This window comes from Danio rerio, chromosome 10, assembly GCF_052040795.2.
Source record: "Danio rerio strain M-AB ecotype USA chromosome 10, GRCz13ab, whole genome shotgun sequence".
In the NCBI taxonomy this organism is placed as follows: domain Eukaryota; kingdom Metazoa; phylum Chordata; class Actinopteri; order Cypriniformes; family Danionidae; genus Danio; species Danio rerio.
In genome coordinates this window covers 56,317-80,000 of record NC_141030.1, presented here as the reverse complement: position 1 = coordinate 80,000, position 23,684 = coordinate 56,317, and the positions used below count along the sequence as shown (strand labels likewise).

Genomic DNA, 23,684 nt, shown 5'->3' with positions numbered 1-23,684 from the left:
GTAGAACGTAGAAATAAGTACAAAGTATGAATAATAATGGTAATAAAATTACAAATAAATTAATAAATATAAATGGAGAAAAAAAGAAACAACAGAGGGAAAAAAAAGTACAACAAAATGTGATAAAATTAAACAGAGATACTCACATAACACAAATACAGCTACAGGTAAAGATCTTGTTTTATCCGTGATGATTACAAAACCATTATCGTAGAAGAATCTTATCACTTTTCTTGTTATTAACCAGTCTAAAAGATTAAATGACAAGAAAAGTGATAGATTATTCTTGATAGATAGAGATAGATTTATACAAATAACGCTGGTTTCGTACTTGACCTAAATTTGACCTGACCTTTAACCAGCGACGTGCATGACTTTTATTTTAATGTGTGTGTGTGTGTGTGTGTGCTTTTTTTATTTTACTTTTTTTTTAATGAATTAATAAATGCTGTCGTTTACCTTTTACGGCGGCCTGTTTTACAAATATAGATTAGGCAAAAACATCGAAAAAAAAAAAAAAGCTTGTTAGTAAATCTCGTTGAGGCTGTCAATCAAATCCATTGACTCCGCCCACCGTGTCGAACTGAAGCGAGAATATTTCGGTAAGAAAAACACTTCTTTTGACCTTTAAATTGATAAAATGAGATTATTTCCAAACTTTTTTGGTAAAACAGATCGCCCGCGTAGCTCACAAACTTTGTAACATGTCGACGAAAACGCAGTTTGGTCGTTTGTTTCTCTGTCTGTCGCCGATTTAGTTAATTAGGGAAAAAAACGGGCACCTTTCCACTGAGGTCAAGTTGGTTTTTATATTCGCACGTTCGGACCTTGACCGTTTTAAATATGATTTCAGGCTGGATTCTTTCATAAAGTCTAAGTGGAGAAATCATATTTACGTTACAGTAACGTTACAGTCAATGAATTTACTCCATTTCAGACCCATACAAAAAGTTGTCACGGACGGAGGCGTAAATATGAAAGCACCTTTACCTCGATCGGATTTCCTCCGGTTTTCTAAGAAATCTGATTTGCAACATGATGCGTAGGGTTGGTTAGTATGATCGCACGTTCGTGCATTTAACCTGGCAGGATCTCTACCGTTTACCGTGTTACTTTGAATATTCGACCTTAATTAGCATGCAATTTTCACTTGTAAACAACATCAGCACTGTGGAGAACGATTTACTTTGAATTGGGGTAATTACAGTTGGTTTTGTATTCCCACATTCTGTCTTTCTCCTTTATAATATAACCTCAGAAAAGTATTGATTGGAATTTCCAAAGAGTAAAATCCCATCAGCAGGCAAAGTGCAGCCTCGTTGACAGTCCATTAAATAGTGCTAATGTTGTTTTAAAGTCATACTTGCATGTGGTTTCAGACCCCGTGTTCAAAGTACCACGGTAAACTATGTATGGAGCTGTCACTGAACGAACGTGTGAATATGAAACCAACTTTACCTCAATGTACTGTGACAGTCATTTTGCTGCTAATAGGATCTCCCTTTTTGCAAATAATAATTTATGCCCTTGCGTCTTTAGGGAGAGAGCCTGAATATCCCCACTTAAAACCAACGTCACCTCTGTATTTGCAACCTCCTCGTAGTCCCCCATCTATTCAGTTCAGTGGCACGTTGTCACTGGGATAGAGGTAAAGTTGGTTTGACGTTCGGATGGTCGGACATTCTCCTTAATGGGAAAATGTCAGAAAAGTATAGCTTTTTAAACGGGGAAGTCATATAAGCAGCCAGTGATTATCAAAAGTACAACAATGTTCGCAGTCAACAACGGTGTTAATGTTGTTTTCGAGTCAAATTTGCATGCTCATTTGCCCATCGAATATTCAAAGTAACACGGTAATAGACGATATAGAGACTGCTAAATGAAAAAAATAAATAAACAAATTAATTAAATGTGTGACTACAAAACCAACCGTACCTCAATGTCACGGAGCCATACACCGCACTAATGCTTGTATAAGCAATTGAGGTAACGTTAGAGCTGCCTTTTCTAGAGGCTCATTGGGACCTTCTGCCTAATGCTGTCATTTCAGAAAAGCATTCGTTCGCAAAGTTCCACGTCTGTATAGTGTGTACCTGTTTTTAATAGGGCGCGCGCACACGCAAACACAAGCACGCAAGGTGCAACGAGAAAGTTTGACTCTATCTCTTAAAAAATGAATACATTTGTTTGAACGAGCCTGTCATTGATGAGAATTTTTTGTTAACATGACGATGCTGCCCCTGCTCTTGTTTTTCTCTCACAAGAAAACCACGATGGACAGAACTGACGGTAAGTGCATGCATGACGTGACCTAAAAGTTATATCACAATATGCAGTGCGGACAAATAACCCATGATCCTCTTTGTTCCTCCAGATCCCCTCGCTGTACACTGCCTCAAGTGCCTGACGGTTCAGGAGGACCTCTCAGGGCACTTGAGGCAGGTCTGCATGACCGGCGCTGAGGAAGCCCTGGTCCTGGAGGAGGTGGCTCGTGCCTTGGAGTCGCGCGCCAGGTTTGTCACGGAGGGGAGGGTGGTAAACCTGGCGGAGGTGCGGGGCCTTGTCCAGGAGGACCCCACCTGCGGCTCCTTGGCCGAGTACTTCAGGGCCAAGGGCTTCCTCATCGCCGAGCAGCCCATCGAACTCAGGTATGTAGGCATGCTTGCAGAGGGTGAACTGTGAACCATAACACGCATCACAAACACCACATGAACGGCAATATTTTTTCAAAGTCTTTATTTTTTTATTTTTTGGTTCAGTCAACGTCACCTCGTCAAGTCCTTAAATGTAAACACTGTAATGTAAATGCTAGTAAAACATGCGTTTGAAGGCTTCGGCTGTTCTGCGGCACTTGCCGACTGTTTGCAAATTCAAGACCACGGTGTTTCCGAGCGACCGATCCGTTTATGATTAAAAATAGCCAGTACAGTATTGCCAAAGCACTTCAAATATGAAATATGTTAAAACCATTGAAAAAAATAATAATACAGATAAGATATAATGACAAAACAGACAATACATTGGATAAATATAACAACAATAAGAATAATAATAATAATAAAAAGTTTAAATTTGTTAAATAAGATACATGAACTTACATTAACCATTTCTTATGGTGTGTAGGGTGTATACATATTTTGCAGCTACTCTGGATGTCAATTCATGCTCTCTCTCTCTCTCTCTCTCTCTCAAGATCAAGATATTTTATTGGCATGACATTCAGTACAGTATTGAAAAAGCACATCAAATATTCTGTTTATTAAGGAGGTTCCAGTTGTCCCAGAAATTGTTGGAGTCAACAGATTGTTCAACTCTTTTGAGCTGTTTTTGGGTGTAGTCTACTTTGTTTTTTTGTTTTTTTCGGATTGGGTTTTTGTATATTTTTTAAGCTCCTCGTTGTACCCAGGACGTAAATCTGTATTCCCTGGTTGCCTGTGTTTTTGACTTGCTAGCTGTCTTGATATTTAGTTTTACAATCATACAAGTCGTACCATTTTTTAATTCTCTTGTTTTTGTTCAAAGGTTTTCTTAGTAGTTTTAATATTGGACACCTTTGCCAAATAATCAAATATGTCATTTATGTTTTCTACAGCTACATTGTCTGCTGGAGTATTACGATGTCTATGTCTAAAATGCTTTTCTTTAAATCCAAGGTGTTAACTTTACACCCAAGACTGGACGAGTTAACACCCGGGATATTCCACAGTGAGATTGTCAGCGGTTTGATTTGGTCAACAAAACATTTTTAAGATTCCTCTAGAATATAACCAATCCATATACAATACCTAAATATCACATACAGTCATTTATATTAACAAGATTATCTAGAGTACAAGCAATTTTGACTATTTTACTCACAACTATTCCATCAAGCGTGGGCAGATAAAGTGAGTGTCCACTGACTGTTTTAATGCTGCAGCATAGCTCAGTTTTCCCTGTTCTTGTCTGGTGTTGTCGCCCATCACTGGGGGCTTCTCTGAGTACGAGCTGTTTCCTCTGCTGGTGGTGGTGGTAATACAAGATCATGCTGCTGCTGCTGCTGCTGTTGTTGATGAGGGTGTGGGTACTGAGGGTGTCGACGGGTGTGGGTGCTGATGTTCTGCTGGCAGGGGGCGTGGATGGTGCAGGTGTGGGTGCACTGGCACAGGGCGTGGATGGTGAAGGTGTGGGTGCACTGGCACAGGGCGTGGATGGTGAAGGTGTTGGTGCACTGACTCTCTCTCTCTCTCTCTATCTCTTTATAATAGCTAGTAAAACTACAGTCTAATATCATCAACAGTGGGCATTTTGATCCATTTTTAACCATGACTGAAGTTTTTTCTTCTTCTTCTTTTTAGCAGCGGCAGCCATAGCCCATATCCGGCTACTATGGAGGCGGACATGGCTGAGGTCTCCCGTCGCCTCAGCCAGCGGTGCGAGCTGCCTCCCAGGACCCAGACGGATTTTCGCAGCTTTTGCGTTGCCACTTTAATGTGGCTACACCGTCTGGGTCCTGGAAGCGTCATGGAGCTTAAGGTAAGGCCAGCGCCAACACCGTTGAGTCGCGTTCAAAACACTGACTTGTCTGCTTGTTGAGCCCTGTAACAGGCATCACATCTGTTCTTGGCCTCCACACGCACAGGTGCGGGAGTGGCTGGGGAGGCGGCCAGAGGGAGAGGCCGTAATCCTGACGCTTCCCAGGAAAACCGTGAGCCTGAGCCGAAAAGAGGAAGAGGCAAGTTGATCCTAACCAAAGATAATGACCATAAAAAAAATAAAAAACATAACGAATGACTAAATCCGTCTGGTGACAAATGCCAACGTAGAACCTTTAATCGATGATTACACTGATGTAATGTGCGTATGTTATAAAGTGTAACATGTCTCGTGTGTAACCTATGCACCTCTCTCTCTTTTGTCGCAGTGGCTGGATTGCTATTACAGGCACATCCGGCCACTCTACCTTAAGGCTCAGGCTCCGGGGGCAGAGGATAAAGGATGCTTTTTCCTGGGAGCGTCAGGACTCCCCCTCACTAACCCCAGCCAGGACATCCTGCGCCTGAAGGCAAAGCAAGTGTTCTTGTCAGCTATTAATGTTTTTTAGCCTGTTATTTTGTGTGTACATTTCCACCCATGCACTTTTCAGGAATTACATATACATACATACATACATACATACATACATACATACATACGAGAAAGAAAATGACCGCATATTCTGTCTGGCCCCAGCCATCACTGACATCTTGCTCTATACATTTCAACAGATACGTTAAGAGGCAGCCCGCACCGCCCGCTACCACCGCTGCTTTGCCTTCTCCTCCGGCTCCAGCTTCAGCTTCTCCTCCAGCTGCACTGCCTCAGCCGCCTGCTCCACCTGGCGAGGAGAGGTACAGTACAAGGGGGGGTTGGAGAAAAGAGAAAGCAATAGTTCAATAATTGCGTTATTGGCATGACAAATGTTACAAATGTATTGGTAAAACGGTTCTAAAGTTTACTTAAAAATTAACATACACACACACACACACACACATATAAATAATATATATTATACATCTCTCTTCCAGGCCGTCCACCTCTGGGCTGCAACCCCCTCCATTGCCTCCGCCTCGTTATTGGGGGGCTTTTCAGGATAAGTTTCCAGTAAACTTGAATGGGAAGCCCCCTAGTAGGGCGGAGGCAGCCGCGGTCGGGTTCACCGACCGCGGTTACTACCATCACTGGAGGAGGGAGCAGCTCAAAATCCGGACGCGCCATCTCGTTGGTAAGTGCTCACCTTTACGCCGCGTCGCACCACAGTCTTCGTGTAGTGACACTCACACATCCCCCTTCTCCCCCAGAGCAGTGCAGCGACCGGAAGGGCCGGAAGCCTTCCCTGGCCCGGGTGCAGAGTGCCATTAGGGCCGAGACTGCATGGACCACCAACGTGCCGACGGTGGACAGCGTCCTGGCAGAGTGGGAGCTCTCAAAGGCGCTGTCCACCGTCCTCAGTGACCAGCAGCTGGTCACGTTGGTGGTCCAGCAGTCTTGGAAAGGACTGGAAATCCAGACCCTCGGGGACAAAGGCAGAGGTGAGACCTTTCTCTCGTTATTCACGGGAACGGGGTGAGAGGGATTGGTTTACAGGGTTTCCGCCGGGGTCTTAAAAAGTCTAAAATTTAAAAATTGGTCTTGAAAAGTGCAAAATTTGCTGCTCTAGGTCTTGAATGTTTTTGCACCGGTCACCGGTTTTTCCATGTAACGCTACATCTAATGCTCATTTAAAATAGTTTTCTTCTTTTTTTTTTCAATTTTATTAGTTTTTTTATTTAGTAGTTGTTAGGCTTCCGTGTTGTTTTCGTTCTTTGTTTCGCTAGTCCGATTGCAATTTGCGGTATTACAACTACAAATGACGTCACCATGCCTCAGCCAATCAGCGTTCTGTTACTGACTCAGTGCGCGCAGTGTTTGCGGAGGTTTGCTGTGGGCGCCACAAGATCTGCTCTCGCTCCGCGGGACGATGCAGACTCAAAAATTTCGTGTCTTGTGTTTCCTCTTCCTTTCGTGTTTTTGCTCTCCAGAGAAGCTTCAGCCTACTTTCGTATTAAGAATGGTGAACTGATAAAAAGAAAGGCAGTGTAGTTTTACTACAGTAAAGTGTGGCGAATTGTAGAATAATGGACCCTCTATAATCCGTCTTTAGTACGGTTCCATTTGAATACATTTTTTTTCACCGCAAATTTTGTGTGTGCCTGTTTTTGATATAGACATATAGGTCTTGCATTTATCACTCGATGGTGTTAAAAAGGTCCTGAAAAGTCTTCAATTTGACATTATGATATCTGCAGAAACCCTGTGTTTAGTCATTTGCTTAACCAAAGACATGTTTTTTTTTTTTTTGTTCTGTGCAGGTGTCGTCGCCACCATGCCCTTTAAAAAAGGAGAAATCGTTTGCGATTATCATGGGGAGGAGCTGTCGTACGAGGAGGGCTTAAGGAGACAGGAGGCCCTCCCCAGAGACAGCTCCTCCTATATGTATTTCTTTAAAGGGCATGGTGACAGGAGCCTTTGCCTGGATTCCCAGTCCTGGCCCTGCCCCTGTCACCCGGGCATGGAAACATTCGGAAGGCTCATGAACCACTCCCGGCACCGCAACAACGTGCGGCCCTTTGTGAAGCGTTTAACGCTACCACAAGGGCCACGGGAGTGTGTTCTATTCCGCGCCCTTCGGGACATCTCCATGGGGGAGGAGCTGCTGCTGGACTACGGCGTTAGACGGGGGTCCTTCCGAGGAGAGGGCAAAGACTTGGATTGGCTGGACGACTAGGCGCGGTGAGCATCCGACACTTTTAAAATACGAATTTTTTCCTTTTTTTTTTTTTTCCCTTACTAATCTGTTTTTTTTTTTTCTCTCTTTAAATCTTCAGCAAGTCGCCTAGGGTCCAGCCAGCCACCTTTTTTTTTTTTTTTTTTTTTTGTGTCCTTCCACTGATTTTTTTCCCCTTTTTTTCTATTTATTTATTTATTTATTTATTACTTAATTATTTATTTATTTATTTATTTATTCATTTATTTAGTTAGTTAGTTAGTGTTTTATATTGCTGTTTAAAAAAAAAAAAAAAAAACAACAACAAAAAAAATAAAAAATAACAAAAATAACAAAAAAACAACTTTTTTTTAACCCAGCCACTAGCAGTGACACTTTGTTGTTTTAGTGCCGGTCCCAAGCCCGGAGAAAATGGGGAGGGTTTTTACAATTTTTAAGTAGTTTTGCAGTAAAACTTGGGCCTGATTTTTGCCTGTTGGTGCACAACTGTTGAACGTCAGCTTTCAGCACAGCCAAACAAGGTGACACAAAGGGTTGGCCAAGTGTAAGGTGGTAAAAGCAAGTTTCGTCCTAGTTAGTTTTTCACAATTGCTTTGCCACATTTTTAAAACCCCTAGTCTACCAAGATGTTTCAATCATTTTTGTTACCGTTAGCGTCCTGCGGGCAAAAATGTATTTACTTTTATTGATGCAAAATAGGAATTTTGTCTTTAAAGGATGCATGAAACAAGTTAACTTAATTCAGTATAATGTTTCTAATTTTTTTGTTAAAACACTATGAAAATGTAAAAAAAAAAAATAATACTAATAAATAATTTATTTGGCCTCAATTTAAACAAACAAATTAAGTTAAACATTAGTAAATTTAATTTTTTGTTTAAATTAAACCCAAATAAATAGTTTGCAACAGTTGCGCAGACATAACTTTTTTTTTTTTAGTGTAGCTGGGGTATTGCATGGGGCACTGTGCCGGCCCTGCCTTAAACACTCTTAATTTTTTCAAAGTAAATGCTCCGTGCCCCGAGGGGATCTTACAGTGCTTACCAAACACTGCTATTGACTCTTTGGAGTTTGTACACGAGGCAAGACTTGCCTTCCAATGGGTCCTCGTTCGTGGGTTTAGGAGCTCATTCCAATTACAGGGCCTCGAAAGAGACCTGCGTTGTTGTTGTTGTTGTTGTTTTTTTTTTTTTTCTTCTAGAAAACCGTTTTCGGAATATTGAACATAACTATATCAATTCTGTTTGGGAGGAACCAATTGGATTTTATTTATTTATTCATTCATTCATTCATTCATTCATTTATTTATTTATTTTTATTTATTTATTTATTTATTTAATCATTTTAAGCCCTGCTTTGCTGCAGCTCTGATCATTGATCTCCTGCTCCAGTCGCTCCAGTTGTTATTCAGCTCCACTCAATGCAGTCTTTTCTTCATCTCTGATCATCTGCCTGAGCTCCGAGCGGCTTCTCTCGATCCAGCAGATGAGCTGAGTGAGGATCCTCTCGGTGGGGTCCACTGCGGCCTGTGCAGAGCGCTTGTGAGACTCCACAGCCTCTCTCCGCTCCTTCTGTCTCACCTGGAGTCTCTGCTGGAAACTGCTCTAGGGGTTTCCCACAGCTGACCCTGTAGTTCAGTCCTCTCTGCAGCAGCTGAAACGGTGTCATTGTTTTTGCGTTGATTCAGCAAACACGGATAACATATACAGCAGGGATCAGTGCTGCAGAAGATCTTCAGGAGTTTCTCATGTTGAGGACAGATCACCTCCTGCAGTTTATGAGTGGCTTCTGTCACTTTGTGTTGATTTCCTGGGTGAATTTCATGATGTGACAGTAACAGTTCAGACACACCAGACAGGACTCGACGGCTCTGTTTCTGGCTCCAGTACAGACGTCACACTCCACATCTCCAGATGCAGCAGGATTCCGAGCAGGACCGGCTGCTTGTAGTTTGCTCTTCTGCACTTTCTCCAGCACTTCGGCCAGCATGGTGTTTTTAGCTAAAGCGGGTCTGGGCCTGAAGGTCTGTCTGAACTGAGGGCAGCTGTAGACTCTCTTCTGATTCCAGCAGTCTGTGATGCAGCTCATACAGTAACTGTGTCCACACGGAAAGGAGACTGGGTGATTTAGTAGATCCAGACTAACCGCATAGCTGAACTGATCCTGTGCCACAGAAACACTGAATTCTGCCATTTTAAAGCTCACACTCTTTTTTTTTTTTTTCCCAAACATTTCCAGTCCAGTGCATAACCATCTTACAATATTACACATTTTAGCACAACATTTGTGACAAAATAACAAAAAGAAACATTGCTGAATCAAATTGATTTTTTTAATAACCGATTTTGGTACATCCAATACTTTGGCAAGATACACCGATTGTGATAGATTTTTGACAAACGAGTCCTTCCTTTAAGTGATAAATCTCTCATGAGCCACGTGTCAAATTTATTTTCATTTTCATCAAAGGAGGTTGTAAATTAGAATGTATCCTATTTGACTGATCTTTACAAATGTTAACATCAAAGTAAGTTACTTATTCTCTGATTGGAATACCTTCAAATTCAGTAAAAGGATTGTTTTTGTCTTTAAGTGGGAATAGGATACATATATATATATTTATATATATATATATATATATATATATATATATATATATATAGAATAAATATATTTTATTTTAAATTATTTTAATACATATATTTTAATTTATTTATGTGTGTGTGTGTGTGTGTGTGTATATATATTAAAATATATATATAGAATTATTTTTTATTTATCTATTTATTTTTTTACTATTTTACAAATGATGTTTTACAGAGCAAGAACATTTTCACAGTATGTCTGTCAATATTTTAATAAATTGTGGAAAAAAATAAACAGAGGGCTAATAATTCTGACTTCAAGTGTGTCTGTGTGTGTGTGTGTGTGTGTGTGTGTGTGTGCCTGTACTGTTATATTCCTAATGATAATGACCACCACTGGAAATGTTAATTAAATTGCGCCATCTAGTGTACATAAGGTAAAATGGTCTGTGTTCGAAACTGCTAAAAAGTGTAATTGCTTTAGCCGTCTCGAACAAAACAGGGGGCGCTAGACTGCGGTTTTGTCTGTGTTATTATCTCTGATGTTTAACAGAGCAGATGAATGTTCACAGTATGTCTGATAATATTTAGATATATTTATATTTATTTATATATTAAAATATATATGTAGATTTCTAGAATATATATATATATATATATATATATATATATATATATATATATATATATATATATATATAGTGTTAATGATTGTAAAGCTTTAACATTGCTGGAGGTAGAGATTACTTAGTATTTAAATAATACTTCGAAATGACATGATGGGCTTACGAATGTCAGGTACGACGGCGTGACGTCACTGATATGCAAATGAGCGCATGACGTCATCTGACAACATCCGTACTCGCCGTCGAACCTTTTATCTTCTGCAGATTAAGGTAACAGGCTGCTGCTAAATGCTCGTTTTACCGTGCTTAGGCAAAATGTAGGGCCACCAAATGAGTAACCACCGTGCGTTTTACTGAACGCAGCTGATATGGGGAACATGCTAGTGTTATTGCAACATTTTCCGTTGTACACAGGTGTCATGAGAAATCGGGTCCCCCCCCCACCCTCTCCCCCGGACCATTGGTTCCGCCTAGGATACTATTGGTTCACTGGAGTTGTAAGTATAGTTTGTAGCGCCTGATTAAAATAATAACAACATTATATATATATATGTGTGTGTGTATATATATATATATATATATATATATATATATATATATATATATATATATATATACACATACACATATATACACACACACACACACACACACGTAAATGTAGTGAAATTTTGTTTAAATGCATGCAATTTAAAAGAACGTTATAATGACATAACGTTAAACCTATTTTAAATTATGTATTTCGTATACTGATGTACAACTTAAAGGCATGAGTAAAGCTTTTAATTTTAGATGCTACCAATTATGTAAATGTCACATATAAATAAATAAACATCAAAAAGTTCTCAAGTCATTAACAAAGGTTGGAGAATTATTGTAGTTACCGATAATAATGTTACTGATATGGTTAGGGTTAAAATGTCAAGACTGCGTGCTGTCAGTCAAATAATTGCTAAATGGTCTCTTTTGTTTACACTTGTCAAAGAGGATAAGTGTAACGGAGTAGGTTGATTGCTCTTTTACCGTGCTTAAGTGAAATGAATGACCACAGAATGACTAATTTGCACTGCACCAGTTTATAGTGAACTCGCTGGTGTTTTGTGACGTTTTAAGTGACGTGCGCACACACACACACAAACCCTTTGATAGGGTCAAGCATACCCAGAATTATGAGACAAACACATTCTTAGTCATCTTTCCGATCGCCATGGAGGCGAGCATTGGTTTATTTTGTTATCAGAAGAAAATATGCATCTTAAACTTTAAAGAACATAATGGAAAACAAAAATAATAAATCAGGATGTGGGGGTCCAAACAAAACAAAAAAACAAAGTCCAATAACTCAGATAAAGCCACAAGGCCATGATGTCTATACAGCTCAGAACAATTAGCTGCGCAGATTGGAATCAGGTGGCAGCAATCTGCAAACAAAAGAAATTAGGAAACCAAAAAAAAAAAAACAGGACGTAGCACAAGTATAAATGCATGCCATTCTCTCCCTCTCTCACACACACACACACACGTATGTTTTTTTAATGCAACAACTTAATTCTCACCTCTTCTGTGTTTCGCATGACCCCAAACAAGATGAGCTGCTCAAGTGGAAGTGACCTTGACCTTGTTGCCAAGCAAGAGTTCAACATCAGCATGAATCGAATTGAAACATTTTTAGTGTGCCAAGTAGACGAGTTACGGGAAATCGCATAGAACCTTCAGAGAAGCAACGGAGACCTTGACAGAAAGAGATCTACCCGCTGTGCAGAGTGAGCTGTCTGCCCTCAAATCCACCATCCCAGACTAGGGCAGGCAAATGGAGGAACTTAAGGGCAAGCTAGCGACAGAGGCAACCGACAAGAACAGACCCAACGACAGCACCGACGATGAAAGCGCCAACGATGACAGCGACAACGACAGTGACGACATGGCCTCGCAGGCACCTGCTTTGTCTATGCCAGATGCCAAAAGAGAGAGAGAGAGTGAAGAAGGCCTGGACGACCTCCTGCAGCTATTTTGGCCCACAAATACACAAGTACCAGGGAGCAGCTGAATGAAAGGCCACAAGCCCATGCAAGTAAAAAAAAAAATTATTATTATTATTATTATTATTATTTTATTATGACTCAAGTCAATTAGACTTTTCCTCCAACCTCAATTAAAACACTGCTGATCCAAATAATTGAAAATGTGTGACACTTTGATTATTTGCATCAGCTGTATCAGATTGGCTATGGCTATGCTAGATAGCTTGGCTATGCTCTCTTTCTTGCTTGTCTCTCTGGTCAGAAACGGCATCAAAACTTCTCTCAATTAAAACGGTCTGTGTTGCGTTTTTTCCATGACAAGATGGACTCTGACGAAGAGCTGGACCTGTCCTCGGAGGAATCGGTTCAAGACAAACTCAAGTCCCTAGAAAACTTCACCATCGAGCACATATCCAGTTTACAGCAGGACACCAGGAGACTTGGCTGGTTTGAAGGCAAAGGTGGACTCTTAAAACGCTCGTTGCCGACCAAGGCCGACAGCTGCAGGAACTGAGGGACAGCCTGGAAAGGAAAACAGGAAGGAACAGCAAGACGGCAGGTGTTTAACTTTCGTGATGGACAACCTGATTGAGACTGGTGAGAACTGAACACATTTACACGGTCTGGTGTTAAATTGCATCACACTAAAACAAATACCTGTTAATTCCATCAGGATGCACGCAAGCTGGAGAGTGACGCGTCCATAGTGAAGGCGGAAGGAGTTGCAGAGTCGTCAAAAGGCTACCGCAAACCAAAAATGTAGTTGTACATCAAAGAAAAGCGCAGCAGCAGGAGTTACCTCAAGAAAAATGCACAGAAAGTTATTGGTGAGAAAGAAATTGACTTTTTTTTTATTTATTTATTTTTTTTTATTTGGTGTCGTGGGCTGGAAGGAGAAATTACCAGAAGGTAGAGCTGTTTTGTCTGCGTTTCTCTTCTTCTCGTGTGACAGTTCGAAGTGACACAACTGCACCATTAAGATTATGCAACTTAATAAACTTTTACAATCATCTTCAAACTTTTGACTGTTCTTTTAAAATGCACAAATACATACATGTGTATAGCTCGATGGTTTCTAAATCCATGTATGAAGGGTCACAGCTCCGCACAGTTCTGCTGCAACGCACAGCTGCTTTAAAATATTCTTAAGCACCTCTGTAAGTTGAATCAGGTGTGTTTTTAATTGGTATTAGAGTAAATATGTGCAGGGCAGCCAATTAAGTTTTAAGACCTATATGAGCTCATACATTTTATTTAATTGTGTGTGTGTGTGTGTGTGTGTGTGTGTGTGTGTGTGTGTGTGTGTGTGTGTGTGTGTGTGTGTGTGTGTGTAAAATATACACAAGTATGTAGCATTGGTCTCAAACTTGCATTTACACAAAATTTTAGACCTTTTTACGAGGATTTTTCATACTGTGTTGGGATTTTAAGCTAACCAGAAATAACTGAAACAAAAATGACAATGATTATTATTATTGATGCCATTTTTTTATTTTTATTTTTTTATACTTGTTTCAGATGTTGATGTCAATCTTGCAATAATGGCTCTCAAAATGGTCCTTTCAATTTTATTATTTGTCAGAAAATGCTTGCCTTATAATAATAATAATTATTATTATTATTATTATTATTAATGACAATCATCATTAATAATGAATCATCAGATTTTCACCGAACAGGTGTACTATTCAGTCATATTAATTATTCGAATTTTAATAATGTATATAAATGTATAAAATTATATATACAGATATTATATACATGTATATAAAATAAAAACTGCTGGGAGTGCAGTTAAGCGTGTTCAAAAAATAATAAAATAAATAAAACACGATTAGCCAATCAGGGCCTATACCCGCACATTTCAAAAAAAGCGCCAAAAAGAACAGCATCCGTTAAGACCCGAGTGACCCTCACACACAAACCACACACCAGCGACACCGCACGCGACACATTGCTGCAAGGATAAAGGTAAATTTTATGATTTGTTGTATCAACACTTCGATATATTCGAATGTTTGGGTGACTTGTTTATTGTTTGCGTCCATATTGTAACCTGATCGTCGCGTTGTTTGATGCCTCCAGCGCTTTTCATAATGAATCTCGAAGCTGCCGTGCTTAAAATGTGTAAGTTAGCTTGATGTATCAAAGTGACGCTAATGTTTGTGATCGTATATTAATTCGGGCTTTAACGTAAACGTTAGATTCTTGACTTTTAGTGCAGACCTGGAGTTGCCAAAGTCCACGTTAACTGCATTTGCGTATATTCACGTACAGCCTTTCCTATAAACTTTTCAAAATAATGTCCGAATTAATGTCATTTCCACGCTGCATATTTTTAAGCAGGATGTTTCAAACGTTCTTGTTAAACTACACGTGCAGCCAAAAAAGGTGTTTACTTTGATCCACGCAAAATAGGTATTTTGAAAAATAATGCATGAAACAAGTTAACTTAAGTCATTGCTCAAATGTGAAGATGCGTGTATTTTTCTAAATCTATCCCACAAGCACACCTACGTGTGCCTGAGGTCAGAGGTTGTGACAGGGGGATTTGACTGTAAGTTTGTTCGAATATTTTAATTCCATCATTCATTTTCTTTTCGGCTCAGTCCCTTTATTAAGTCCCCGGGTCGCCACAGCGGAATGAACCGCCACTTATCCAGCACATGCTTTACGCAGCGCATGCCCTTCCCGCTGCAACCCATCCCTGGCAAACATCCATACACGCTCATTCACAACAGACAATTTCAGTCTACCCAATTCACCTGTGCCACTTGTGTTAGGACTGTGGGGGAAAACGAAGGAAACCCACACGAACGTGGGGAAAACAGATTTTCAACCTACTTCAAAATATCTTTGTTTTTGTGCAAACATTGATTGCTCTAATGCGTGTGTTCTTTTCAATATTTTTCAGAAGGCTCCAGATCACACTAGTGCTAGAGATGCCACACACCCCCACCCATTTGCAAGACGAAAATGTGCCGGAGCTGAAAAGAAGCAGGTTAAGTGTAAGTTTTTTTTATTTTTTTTTTATTTTTTTACACATATCTTGATTCGTTCGTTTCCTTTTCGGCTCAGTCTCTTTAATAATCCGGGGTCGCCACTGCGGAATGAACCGCCAACTTTTCCAGCACATATTAGACTGGCAAAGCCTTTTTACCTATTTACAGTACTGTATACCCTTAATTGGCAGATGGGACAGGGTATGAGAAAAAAAAAAAGCTTGGTTCCCGCAAGAGATAGGGTAAAATGTGCGGGAATGTAAGAGCAGACGGTGTTAATCGTTGAATTTGCAACAATGTTGCAACTTTGTGCGGGAGCGTGGGGGAGGGGAAGAAAACAGAGCACGAGAAAGGACGAGGACAGAGTGTGGGAACACTGGACCTACGCTTTCAAGACTTTCATTAGACCTGGGTCTAGTGTACCAGAACACCTTGAATGTAGTGTAAATGTGTGGGGGAAGGTACATTTATGCGGAAGTACATACTTCAGAATATCCCAGTTTTTGTTCCTGTACAAACATTAATTGCTCAAATGTGAAGATGCGTGTGTTCATCTCAATATTTTTCAGAAAGGAAAGTCTCCCGATCACAACAGAGCTAAAGAGATGCCACACGCCCCCCCCCATTTGCAAGATGAAAATGTGCCGGAGATCCAAAGAAGCGGACCAAGTGTACGTTTATTTTTTTCTTTTTCTTTTTTTTTTTTTTTTTTTTTTTTTACAAATATCTTGATTCGTTCATTTTCTTTTCGGCTCAGTCCCTTTATTAATCCGGGGTCTCCACAGCGGAATGAACCGGCGACTTTTCAAGCATCCTCGTTTTTGTTTCTGCACAAACAATCATTGCTCAGGTGTGGTGACGCATGTGTGCTCTTTTCCATGTTTTTCAGGACGGCCCGCCAAGGCATCCTGGTGAGGTCACAGAGAGAAGAGATGAAAACATGCCACAGCCATATACAATCGTGACAAAACAGACAGCGGCTGAAAGAGAGAGAGAGACAGTGAGTTTATTTATTTATTTTTAAATATGTTTGTTCATTTTCTGTTCGGCTCAGTCCCTTTATTAATCCGGGGTCGCCACAGCGGAATGAACCGGCGACTTTTCAAGCATCCTGGTTTTTGTTTCTGCACAAACAATCATTGCTCAGGTGTGGTGACGCATGTGTGCTCTTTTCCATGTTTTTCAGGACGGCCCGCCAAGGCATCCTGGTGAGGTCACAGAGAGAAGAGATGAAAACATGCCACAGCCATATACAATCGTGACAAAACAGACAGCGGCTGAAAGAGAGAGAGAGACGGTGAGTTTATTTATTTATTTTTAAATATGTTTGTTCATTTTCTGTTCGGCTCAGTCCCTTTATTAATCCGGGGTCGCCACAGCGGAATGAACCGGCGACTTTTCAAGCATCCTGGTTTTTGTTTCTGCACAAACAATCATTGCTCAGGTGTGGTGACGCATGTGTGCTCTTTTCCATGTTTTTCAGGACGGCCCGCCAAGGCATCCTGGTGAGGTCACAGAGAGAAGAGATGAAAACATGCCACAGCCATATACAATCGTGACAAAACAGACAGCGGCTGAAAGAGAGAGAGAGACGGTGAGTTTATTTATTTATTTTTAAATATGTTTGTTCATTTTCTGTTCGGCTCAGTCCCTTTATTAATCCGGGGTCGCCACAGCGGAATGAACCGGCGACTTTTCAAGCATCCTGGTTTTTGTTTCTGCACAAACAATCATTGCTCAGGTGTGGTGACGCATGTGTGCTCTTTTCCATGTTTTTCAGGACGGCCCGCCAAGGCATCCTGGTGAGGTCACAGAGAGAAGAGATGAAAACATGCCACAGCCATATACAATCGTGACAAAACAGACAGCGGCTGAAAGAGAGAGAGAGACGGTGAGTTTATTTATTTATTTTTAAATATGTTTGTTCATTTTCTGTTCGGCTCAGTCCCTTTATTAATCCGGGGTCGCCACAGCGGAATGAACCGGCGACTTTTCAAGCATCCTGGTTTTTTTTTCTGCACAAACAATCATTGCTCAGGTGTGGTGACGCATGTGTGCTCTTTTCCATGTTTTTCAGGACGGCCCGCCAAGGCATCCTGGTGAGGTCACAGAGAGAAGAGATGAAAACATGCCACAGCCATATACAATCGTGACAAAACAGACAGCGGCTGAAAGAGAGAGAGAGACGGTGAGTTTATTTATTTATTTTTAAATATGTTTGTTCATTTTCTGTTCGGCTCAGTCCCTTTATTAATCCGGGGTCGCCACAGCGGAATGAACCGGCGACTTTTCAAGCATCCTGGTTTTTTTTTCTGCACAAACAATCATTGCTCAGGTGTGGTGACGCATGTGTGCTCTTTTCCATGTTTTTCAGGACGGCCCGCCAAGGCATCCTGGTGAGGTCACAGAGAGAAGAGATGAAAACATGCCACAGCCATATACAATCGTGACAAAACAGACAGCGGCTGAAAGAGAGAGAGAGACGGTGAGTTTATTTATTTATTTTTAAATATGTTTGTTCATTTTCTGTTCGGCTCAGTCCCTTTATTAATCCGGGGTCGCCACAGCGGAATGAACCGGCGACTTTTCAAGCATCCTCGTTTTTGTTTCTGCACAAACAATCATTGCTCAGGTGTGGTGACGCATGTGTGCTCTTTTCCATGTTTTTCAGGACGGCCCGCCAAGGCATCCTGGTGAGGTCACAGAGAGAAGAGATGAAAACATGCCACAGCCATATACAATCGTGACAAAACAGACAGCGGCTGAAAGAGAGAGAGAGACGGTGAGTTTATTTATTTATTTTTAAATATGTTTGTTCATTTTCTGTTCGGCTCAGTCCCTTTATTAATCCGGGGTCTCCACAGCGGAATGAACCGGCGACTTTTCAAGCATCCTCGTTTTTGTTTCTGCACAAACAATCATTGCTCAGGTGTGGTGACGCATGTGTGCTCTTTTCCATGTTTTTCAGGACGGCCCGCCAAGGCATCCTGGTGAGGTCACAGAGAGAAGAGATGAAAACATGCCACAGCCATATACAATCGTGACAAAACAGACAGCGGCTGAAAGAGAGAGAGAGACGGTGAGTTTATTTATTTATTTTTAAATATGTTTGTTCATTTTCTGTTCGGCTCAGTCCCTTTATTAATCCGGGGTCTCCACAGCGGAATGAACCGGCGACTTTTCAAGCATCCTCGTTTTTGTTTCTGCACAAACAATCATTGCTCAGGTGTGGTGACGCATGTGTGCTCTTTTCCATGTTTTTCAGTCTTCCGATGACAGCGACGTCACCGTGACGAGAGAACCCACTCCAGAAAGAGACCCTTGCGTTCCTGAGCTGATAAGAACTGAAAGTGTGATCGTAAGTTTCTTTGAATAATTTAGCACATTTAATGAAACCCACATCTTTTATAGGTGTGTTCAGAGTTCAGATCAGTCTCACCTCATTCCCTTTAAGAGTCAGTTGTGTCGCGCCATGGCGCATTTGCTATTTACATGACGTAAAGTAAGAGTAAGTGGGAAAAACTGAGCATTTCACTAGCAAAGAAAAACAGTTAAACAGCATCTTCAGCGCGAGAATGAGAGATAAATGAACAAATTTTACTTTTGCTCTCGTGGATAGGATAACCTTGTACACACAGACATCAATTACCCTATAAATAATTCATTGTGTTTGTTAAGCGCAAAGATTTGTTTCAAATCTATTTCTAAATTCGGTTCTAATTTCCAGCAAACGAACAATAAATACAACGTGTGGTCAAAAAAACTTGAGATATATCCTAATACACATGCTAGCTTGTTATTAATAAAACAAATATAAATAGGCATATAATAAATAATACTGCTAATAATCATAACATTATACAAAAGCAAATTGTTATGAATGAACTGAAAAAGCCTCCCGAGATGAAGAAGGGATGAAGTCAGTGGTTTTTATATTGATGTAGGCTAGTCTATTGAATATTGATTTGTCTATTGATAGTCCATTGTTCTGGTCTATTGAAAACTCTATTATAGTTTCTCAAAATAGCAATGCGCTTTAATACGCCTCCCTTTTTAGGCCAGAACGCCTATGGGCGGGCGCACATACGAGCGCAAATGCATTTGCTATTTAAAGAGCGTGGCGCAAATCGTCAAAGCGACTCCTGCGCCGAGCGTAAACTAGCAAACAACAATTGCGTCGTGCCTTGCGCTTCACATTGCGCCCGGTGTATGATAGGGCCCTCAATGTGTTGCAAATTGAAAGTGGCGTCGTTTCTTTAGTTTGGACACTGAAACTTTCACTTTAGACAGACCTTTATAGTTTTAGGATGTTGTTGTTCATGTCACTTCTGGTCAAAATATTTAACTTGTGCCTTTTATTCGTAGCTTACGATGGAAATCCTTGAACGTGGTACAGAGGAGTCTAACACGGGTCACGAGATGAGTGAGGATGACTGTAACCGTTCTGGCCAGGATGTCAGTAGTGAAAAGGTAAAGTGAGCTGCAAAGTCTGCACTCCGTCCATGTTTGATAGTGCCATTGCGTTTTTCGGTTTAAATCGCCTCAAGAAAAAAATATTACATGTGTAACGCCTGTTTCACACCGCAAGCGTCAGCGGCGCGTGAGCAGAGCGTGCGCAGCGCGCATGTCGAGCAGTAGCAGCACGCAGGCGTTTGCCTTTCACACCAGCTGCGTTTGCAGCGCACAGCTCTTCGGCAGCTGCTGCAGAGATCAACCTATCTGTCTATTCTATCTAGTTACCCATGTCTCTCTATATACAAATACACTTTTTAAACTTTTCATCTGCACCAAGGCCCCTCCTATGCTGTGTCTTTAACCTGCAAATGTTTATTTTACAAATTTTATAGATCAAATAGTACTGTTTGCTTCTCAAGCTAACTTATATGAGAAGTGTCTACAGTCAGAAGACAATCGCCTGTGATATCATGTTATTTGATTATCAGTTTGCTGTAGACCTAGTTATAATCATATTTATGCAACATAGTTATAATGATATTTATACATGATCAAACTAGTGTTGCTTTCTCCGCTTCAGTAATGTCCAGCGGCAGAATAACAGCTCGTTAATTCATGCTCGTGCAGAGGATGAGACGGACGAAAGTAACCAATGCATGCCATTCTTTTACTTATTTTCGTGTTGTCAGATTCACAGTGCAAACAGCTCCCGGTAGGAATAACTCGAGTGAACATAAAACAAAGCCGATTAAAACTTCCTTAATCTGCTCAGCTGCACAGAACACAGCGAGCTCACATCATCCAGCATGCGTGTCGAACAACACTACCCACAATACACTTCGCTATGGACTACAAATGCCGTAAATATTCTATTTCCCCTCTCCTACCGCACTAGTGTGCAACTTAAGCAAAACTGCTACTAAAAGTGTTTTACATTTGGTTTTGTAGTTCGGGCCTAAATAAATGTTTGTTGGCGTTTTTAATCGTTTTAAGTTTATTTGAATGACTATATATAAACCATTTGACATTATTAACGCATTTATTGTGTAAAATTGGTACTTTTTACTGTCATTCAATGTGTTTTGGTCATTCTCAATGCACTGTCACTTTAATTGAGCGTGAGCAGCGCGTCAAAAATAGACCCAGCGCCGAAACTATCGCTGCACTGCTGCTTCGGCGACGCTCACGCGCTGCTGTTGCGTGCGGTACGAAAGCTGTAATCTGTTAACATGGACGCCGAAAACACACGCGCCGCTGACGCTTGCGGTGTGAAACAGGCGTAAGCATAATAGTTGCCATGCAAGCGTGCTACACAACTCGTTGGGTTGTTCGTCCTGTAGCATCACGCAAACAGCAGCAGGGGAGACCTGCGCCAGTCACTAAATCCAGCATAGGTGCTCTCAACCCTCCGCCACATACTGTCTTTATGTTGTGCACTGTGTTTTTCATTAGGTCAACTGTGCTCGGGTGTTGTATTAAAATCTGACCCCGGGGACAAATCTGACTCTGATGCGTGCGTGTGCACGCAGATCACACATATCGGCTCTCGGCTATCAACTACAAATTGTAGACGTGTTGCTGTAATACATGGAGACTAATTGCAAGGATTTTATTATTTTTTTATTATTATTACTGGGTGACGTGCATGTAAACATGACCGATTATCAGCCATGAAATAAACTTTTGCAAACAATGTGTGTACAACTGTGAAACAATGAGTAAAACTGAAGACCATGTATTAATTACTTTTGTTTAGTTTTTGAGTCACTTTTTCTCTAATTGCATTTTTATCTTTTTCAGGACCCCGGCAGTAGTGTTCCCGGGAAAAAATTCAGGCGATGGTGGAAATCCTGATGGACTCTCCTTTTTATTTATTTTCTTCTTCTTCTTTTTTTCTCTCCTTTCCTCTTTCCGTCAAAGACGACAACGTGTGCATGGCAAGCTGTTTTGGCATTGAATCGATAACCTGTACACGTGTCTATTTTCATGTTACTTGTGCTTAATTTTTAGGTACAAGGGTTAAGTACTAGTAACATGAAAATAGATACTAGTACGGGTTCTAGATTAAATGCCAAAACAGCTTGCCATAGTGAGAAATATCCAGCTGCAGGCCAGCAGAACCACACATGTTTCAGGCACACTATCTAGGCAAACTATGTGTGGTAACTAAGTCATTGGGAGCATTATCGCTTGGTTAAAATTGCTTTGTTGTAAACTATAAAAAACAAACTAATATTGTGTCACATTAAAATTAATTACTATAGTTAATCATGTAAACAATATATAATATAGTTATAATTTGAATATCTTAACTGATTATGTCTCTCTCTCTATTTATATATAGATCTTTTTATATATTATATATATAATATATTTATATCTATTTATATATTTTATATATATATATATATATATATATATAAATCTAATATTAATTGATATAAATTGATTATCTTAACTGATTAAGTGTAATAAACTAATTCAGGATCTATCATGCTTGGTTAAAATTGCTTTGTTGTAAACCTATAAAAAACAAACAATAATGTGTCACATTAAAATTAATTACTATAGTTCATCATGTAAACAATATATAATATAGTTATAATTTGAATATCTTAACTGATTATGTATATATATAGATCTTTATATATATTTATATATTATATATATATATATATATGTAATGTTAATTGATCTAATATTAATTGATATACATTGATTATCTTAACTGATTAAGTGTAATAAACTAATTCAGGATCTATCATGCTTGGTTAAAATTGCTTTGTTGTAAACTATAAAAACAAACAATAATGTGTCACATTATAAATTAATTACTATAGTTCATCATGTAAACAATATATAATATAGTTATAATTTGAATATCTTAACTGATTATGTCTCTATATATATATAGATCTTTATGTATATTTATATATATATATATAATGTTAATTGATCTAATATTAATTGATATACATTGATTATCTTAACTGATTAAGTGTAGTAAACTAATTCAGGATCTATCATGCTTGGTTAAAATTGCTTTGTTGTAAACTATAAAAACAAACAATAATGTGTCACATTAAAATTAATTACTATAGTTCATCATGTAAACAATATATAATATAGTTATAATTATGTATTATATATATATATATAATATTTTATATATATATAGATATCTTTATAGATATAGATTATATATAAATATATATATATATATATATATATAATGAGAGAGAGATAAAATTTATATATATATATATAGAAGTAGATAATGTCCAAGCATTAACATCCGTCGTAGCCATATATGGTTTGCCTAGATCGTGTGTGCCTGAAAAGTGTGTGGTTCTGCAGGCCTGTAGCTGGATAGTATTGGTCTGTTTAAACTTTGTTAAAATCTTATTCTGCATGCAAAAACAAATGTTACGTTGAAATAAACGTTTAAGACAATTCTGTGTTGTATTGAGTTTTTACATTCTGGAAAATGTCTCCATTAATTGTTATGCGCATCTCAGAATATATATATATATATATATATATATATATTTTTTTTTTTTAATGCTTGATGGAAAGCCAAGATGCTCAAGTTTTAAAACAACATAAAAAAATGTGTGTGTATGCATATATATATATATGTGTGTGTGTATACACGTGTGTGTATATGTATATATATATACATACATACACACACACACAAATATATACAT

At 39.5% G+C, this 23,684-nt stretch overlaps 2 protein-coding genes, 1 long non-coding RNA gene and 1 pseudogene across 6 annotated transcripts; 2 read left to right on the top strand and 2 right to left on the bottom strand.

The window, feature by feature from the left end:
- Window positions 1-545: 545 nt before the first annotated feature.
- Window positions 546-7,610, top strand: LOC141376277 (uncharacterized). 3 transcript variants are annotated; one of them, XM_087269874.1, is made up of 10 exons: window positions 546-602; window positions 2,265-2,289; window positions 2,375-2,648; window positions 4,338-4,515; window positions 4,622-4,714; window positions 4,904-5,049; window positions 5,247-5,369; window positions 5,547-5,743; window positions 5,820-6,050; window positions 6,870-7,329. In XM_087269874.1, the coding sequence occupies exons 2-10, from the start codon at window positions 2,274-2,276 to the stop codon at window positions 7,283-7,285; spliced, it is 1,674 nt and encodes a 557-aa protein (XP_087126000.1). In that variant the 5' UTR covers window positions 546-602; window positions 2,265-2,273; the 3' UTR covers window positions 7,286-7,329. The 3 variants fall into 3 exon arrangements, with proteins under 3 accessions (XP_087126000.1, XP_087125999.1, XP_087125998.1); XM_087269873.1 differs by lacking the exon at window positions 546-602 and adding an exon at window positions 7,386-7,610 and having other exon boundaries at window positions 1,631-2,289; window positions 6,870-7,290; XM_087269872.1 differs by lacking the exon at window positions 546-602 and having other exon boundaries at window positions 1,631-2,289.
- An 846-nt stretch (window positions 7,611-8,456) lies between these two features.
- Window positions 8,457-9,691, bottom strand: LOC141376331 (E3 ubiquitin/ISG15 ligase TRIM25-like; annotated as a pseudogene).
- Window positions 9,692-11,686: 1,995 nt separating this feature from the next.
- LOC110438541 (uncharacterized) lies at window positions 11,687-13,313 on the bottom strand. Its single transcript, XR_015500624.1, has 3 exons — window positions 13,175-13,313; window positions 12,053-13,039; window positions 11,687-11,917 (listed from the first exon to the last, which is right to left on the bottom strand). It is a non-coding gene; the product is annotated as an uncharacterized LOC110438541 (long non-coding RNA).
- Window positions 13,232-23,427, top strand: LOC141376276 (uncharacterized). Of its 2 annotated transcripts, none has more exons than XM_087269871.2 (14): window positions 13,232-13,344; window positions 15,432-15,525; window positions 16,089-16,190; window positions 16,409-16,519; window positions 16,706-16,816; window positions 17,003-17,113; window positions 17,300-17,410; window positions 17,597-17,707; window positions 17,894-18,004; window positions 18,191-18,301; window positions 18,488-18,598; window positions 18,785-18,877; window positions 19,885-19,989; window positions 21,775-23,427. In XM_087269871.2, exons 2-14 carry the CDS (start codon window positions 15,460-15,462, stop codon window positions 21,826-21,828), a joined length of 1,308 nt encoding a protein of 435 aa, XP_087125997.1. In that variant the 5' UTR covers window positions 13,232-13,344; window positions 15,432-15,459; the 3' UTR covers window positions 21,829-23,427. The 2 variants fall into 2 exon arrangements, with proteins under 2 accessions (XP_087125997.1, XP_087125996.1); XM_087269870.1 differs by lacking the exon at window positions 13,232-13,344 and adding an exon at window positions 14,433-14,488.
- The last annotated feature ends 257 nt before the right edge of the window (window positions 23,428-23,684 follow it).

Bases quoted from the DNA above. Each gene is read 5' to 3' on its own strand.
- LOC141376277 (XM_087269873.1), top strand. From the start codon at position 2,226: ATGACGATGCTGCCCCTGCTCTTGTTTTTCTCTCACAAGAAAACCACG. The intron at 5,744-5,819 runs GTAAGTGCTCAC...CTTCTCCCCCAG, and splicing joins CCGGACGCGCCATCTCGTTG to AGCAGTGCAGCGACCGGAAG. The intron at 6,051-6,869 runs GTGAGACCTTTC...TGTTCTGTGCAG, and splicing joins CCTCGGGGACAAAGGCAGAG to GTGTCGTCGCCACCATGCCC.
- LOC141376276 (XM_087269871.2), top strand. From the start codon at position 15,460: ATGCCACACACCCCCACCCATTTGCAAGACGAAAATGTGCCGGAGCTG. The intron at 15,526-16,088 runs GTAAGTTTTTTT...AATATTTTTCAG, and splicing joins TGAAAAGAAGCAGGTTAAGT to AAAGGAAAGTCTCCCGATCA. The intron at 18,302-18,487 runs GTGAGTTTATTT...CATGTTTTTCAG, and splicing joins CTGAAAGAGAGAGAGAGACG to GACGGCCCGCCAAGGCATCC.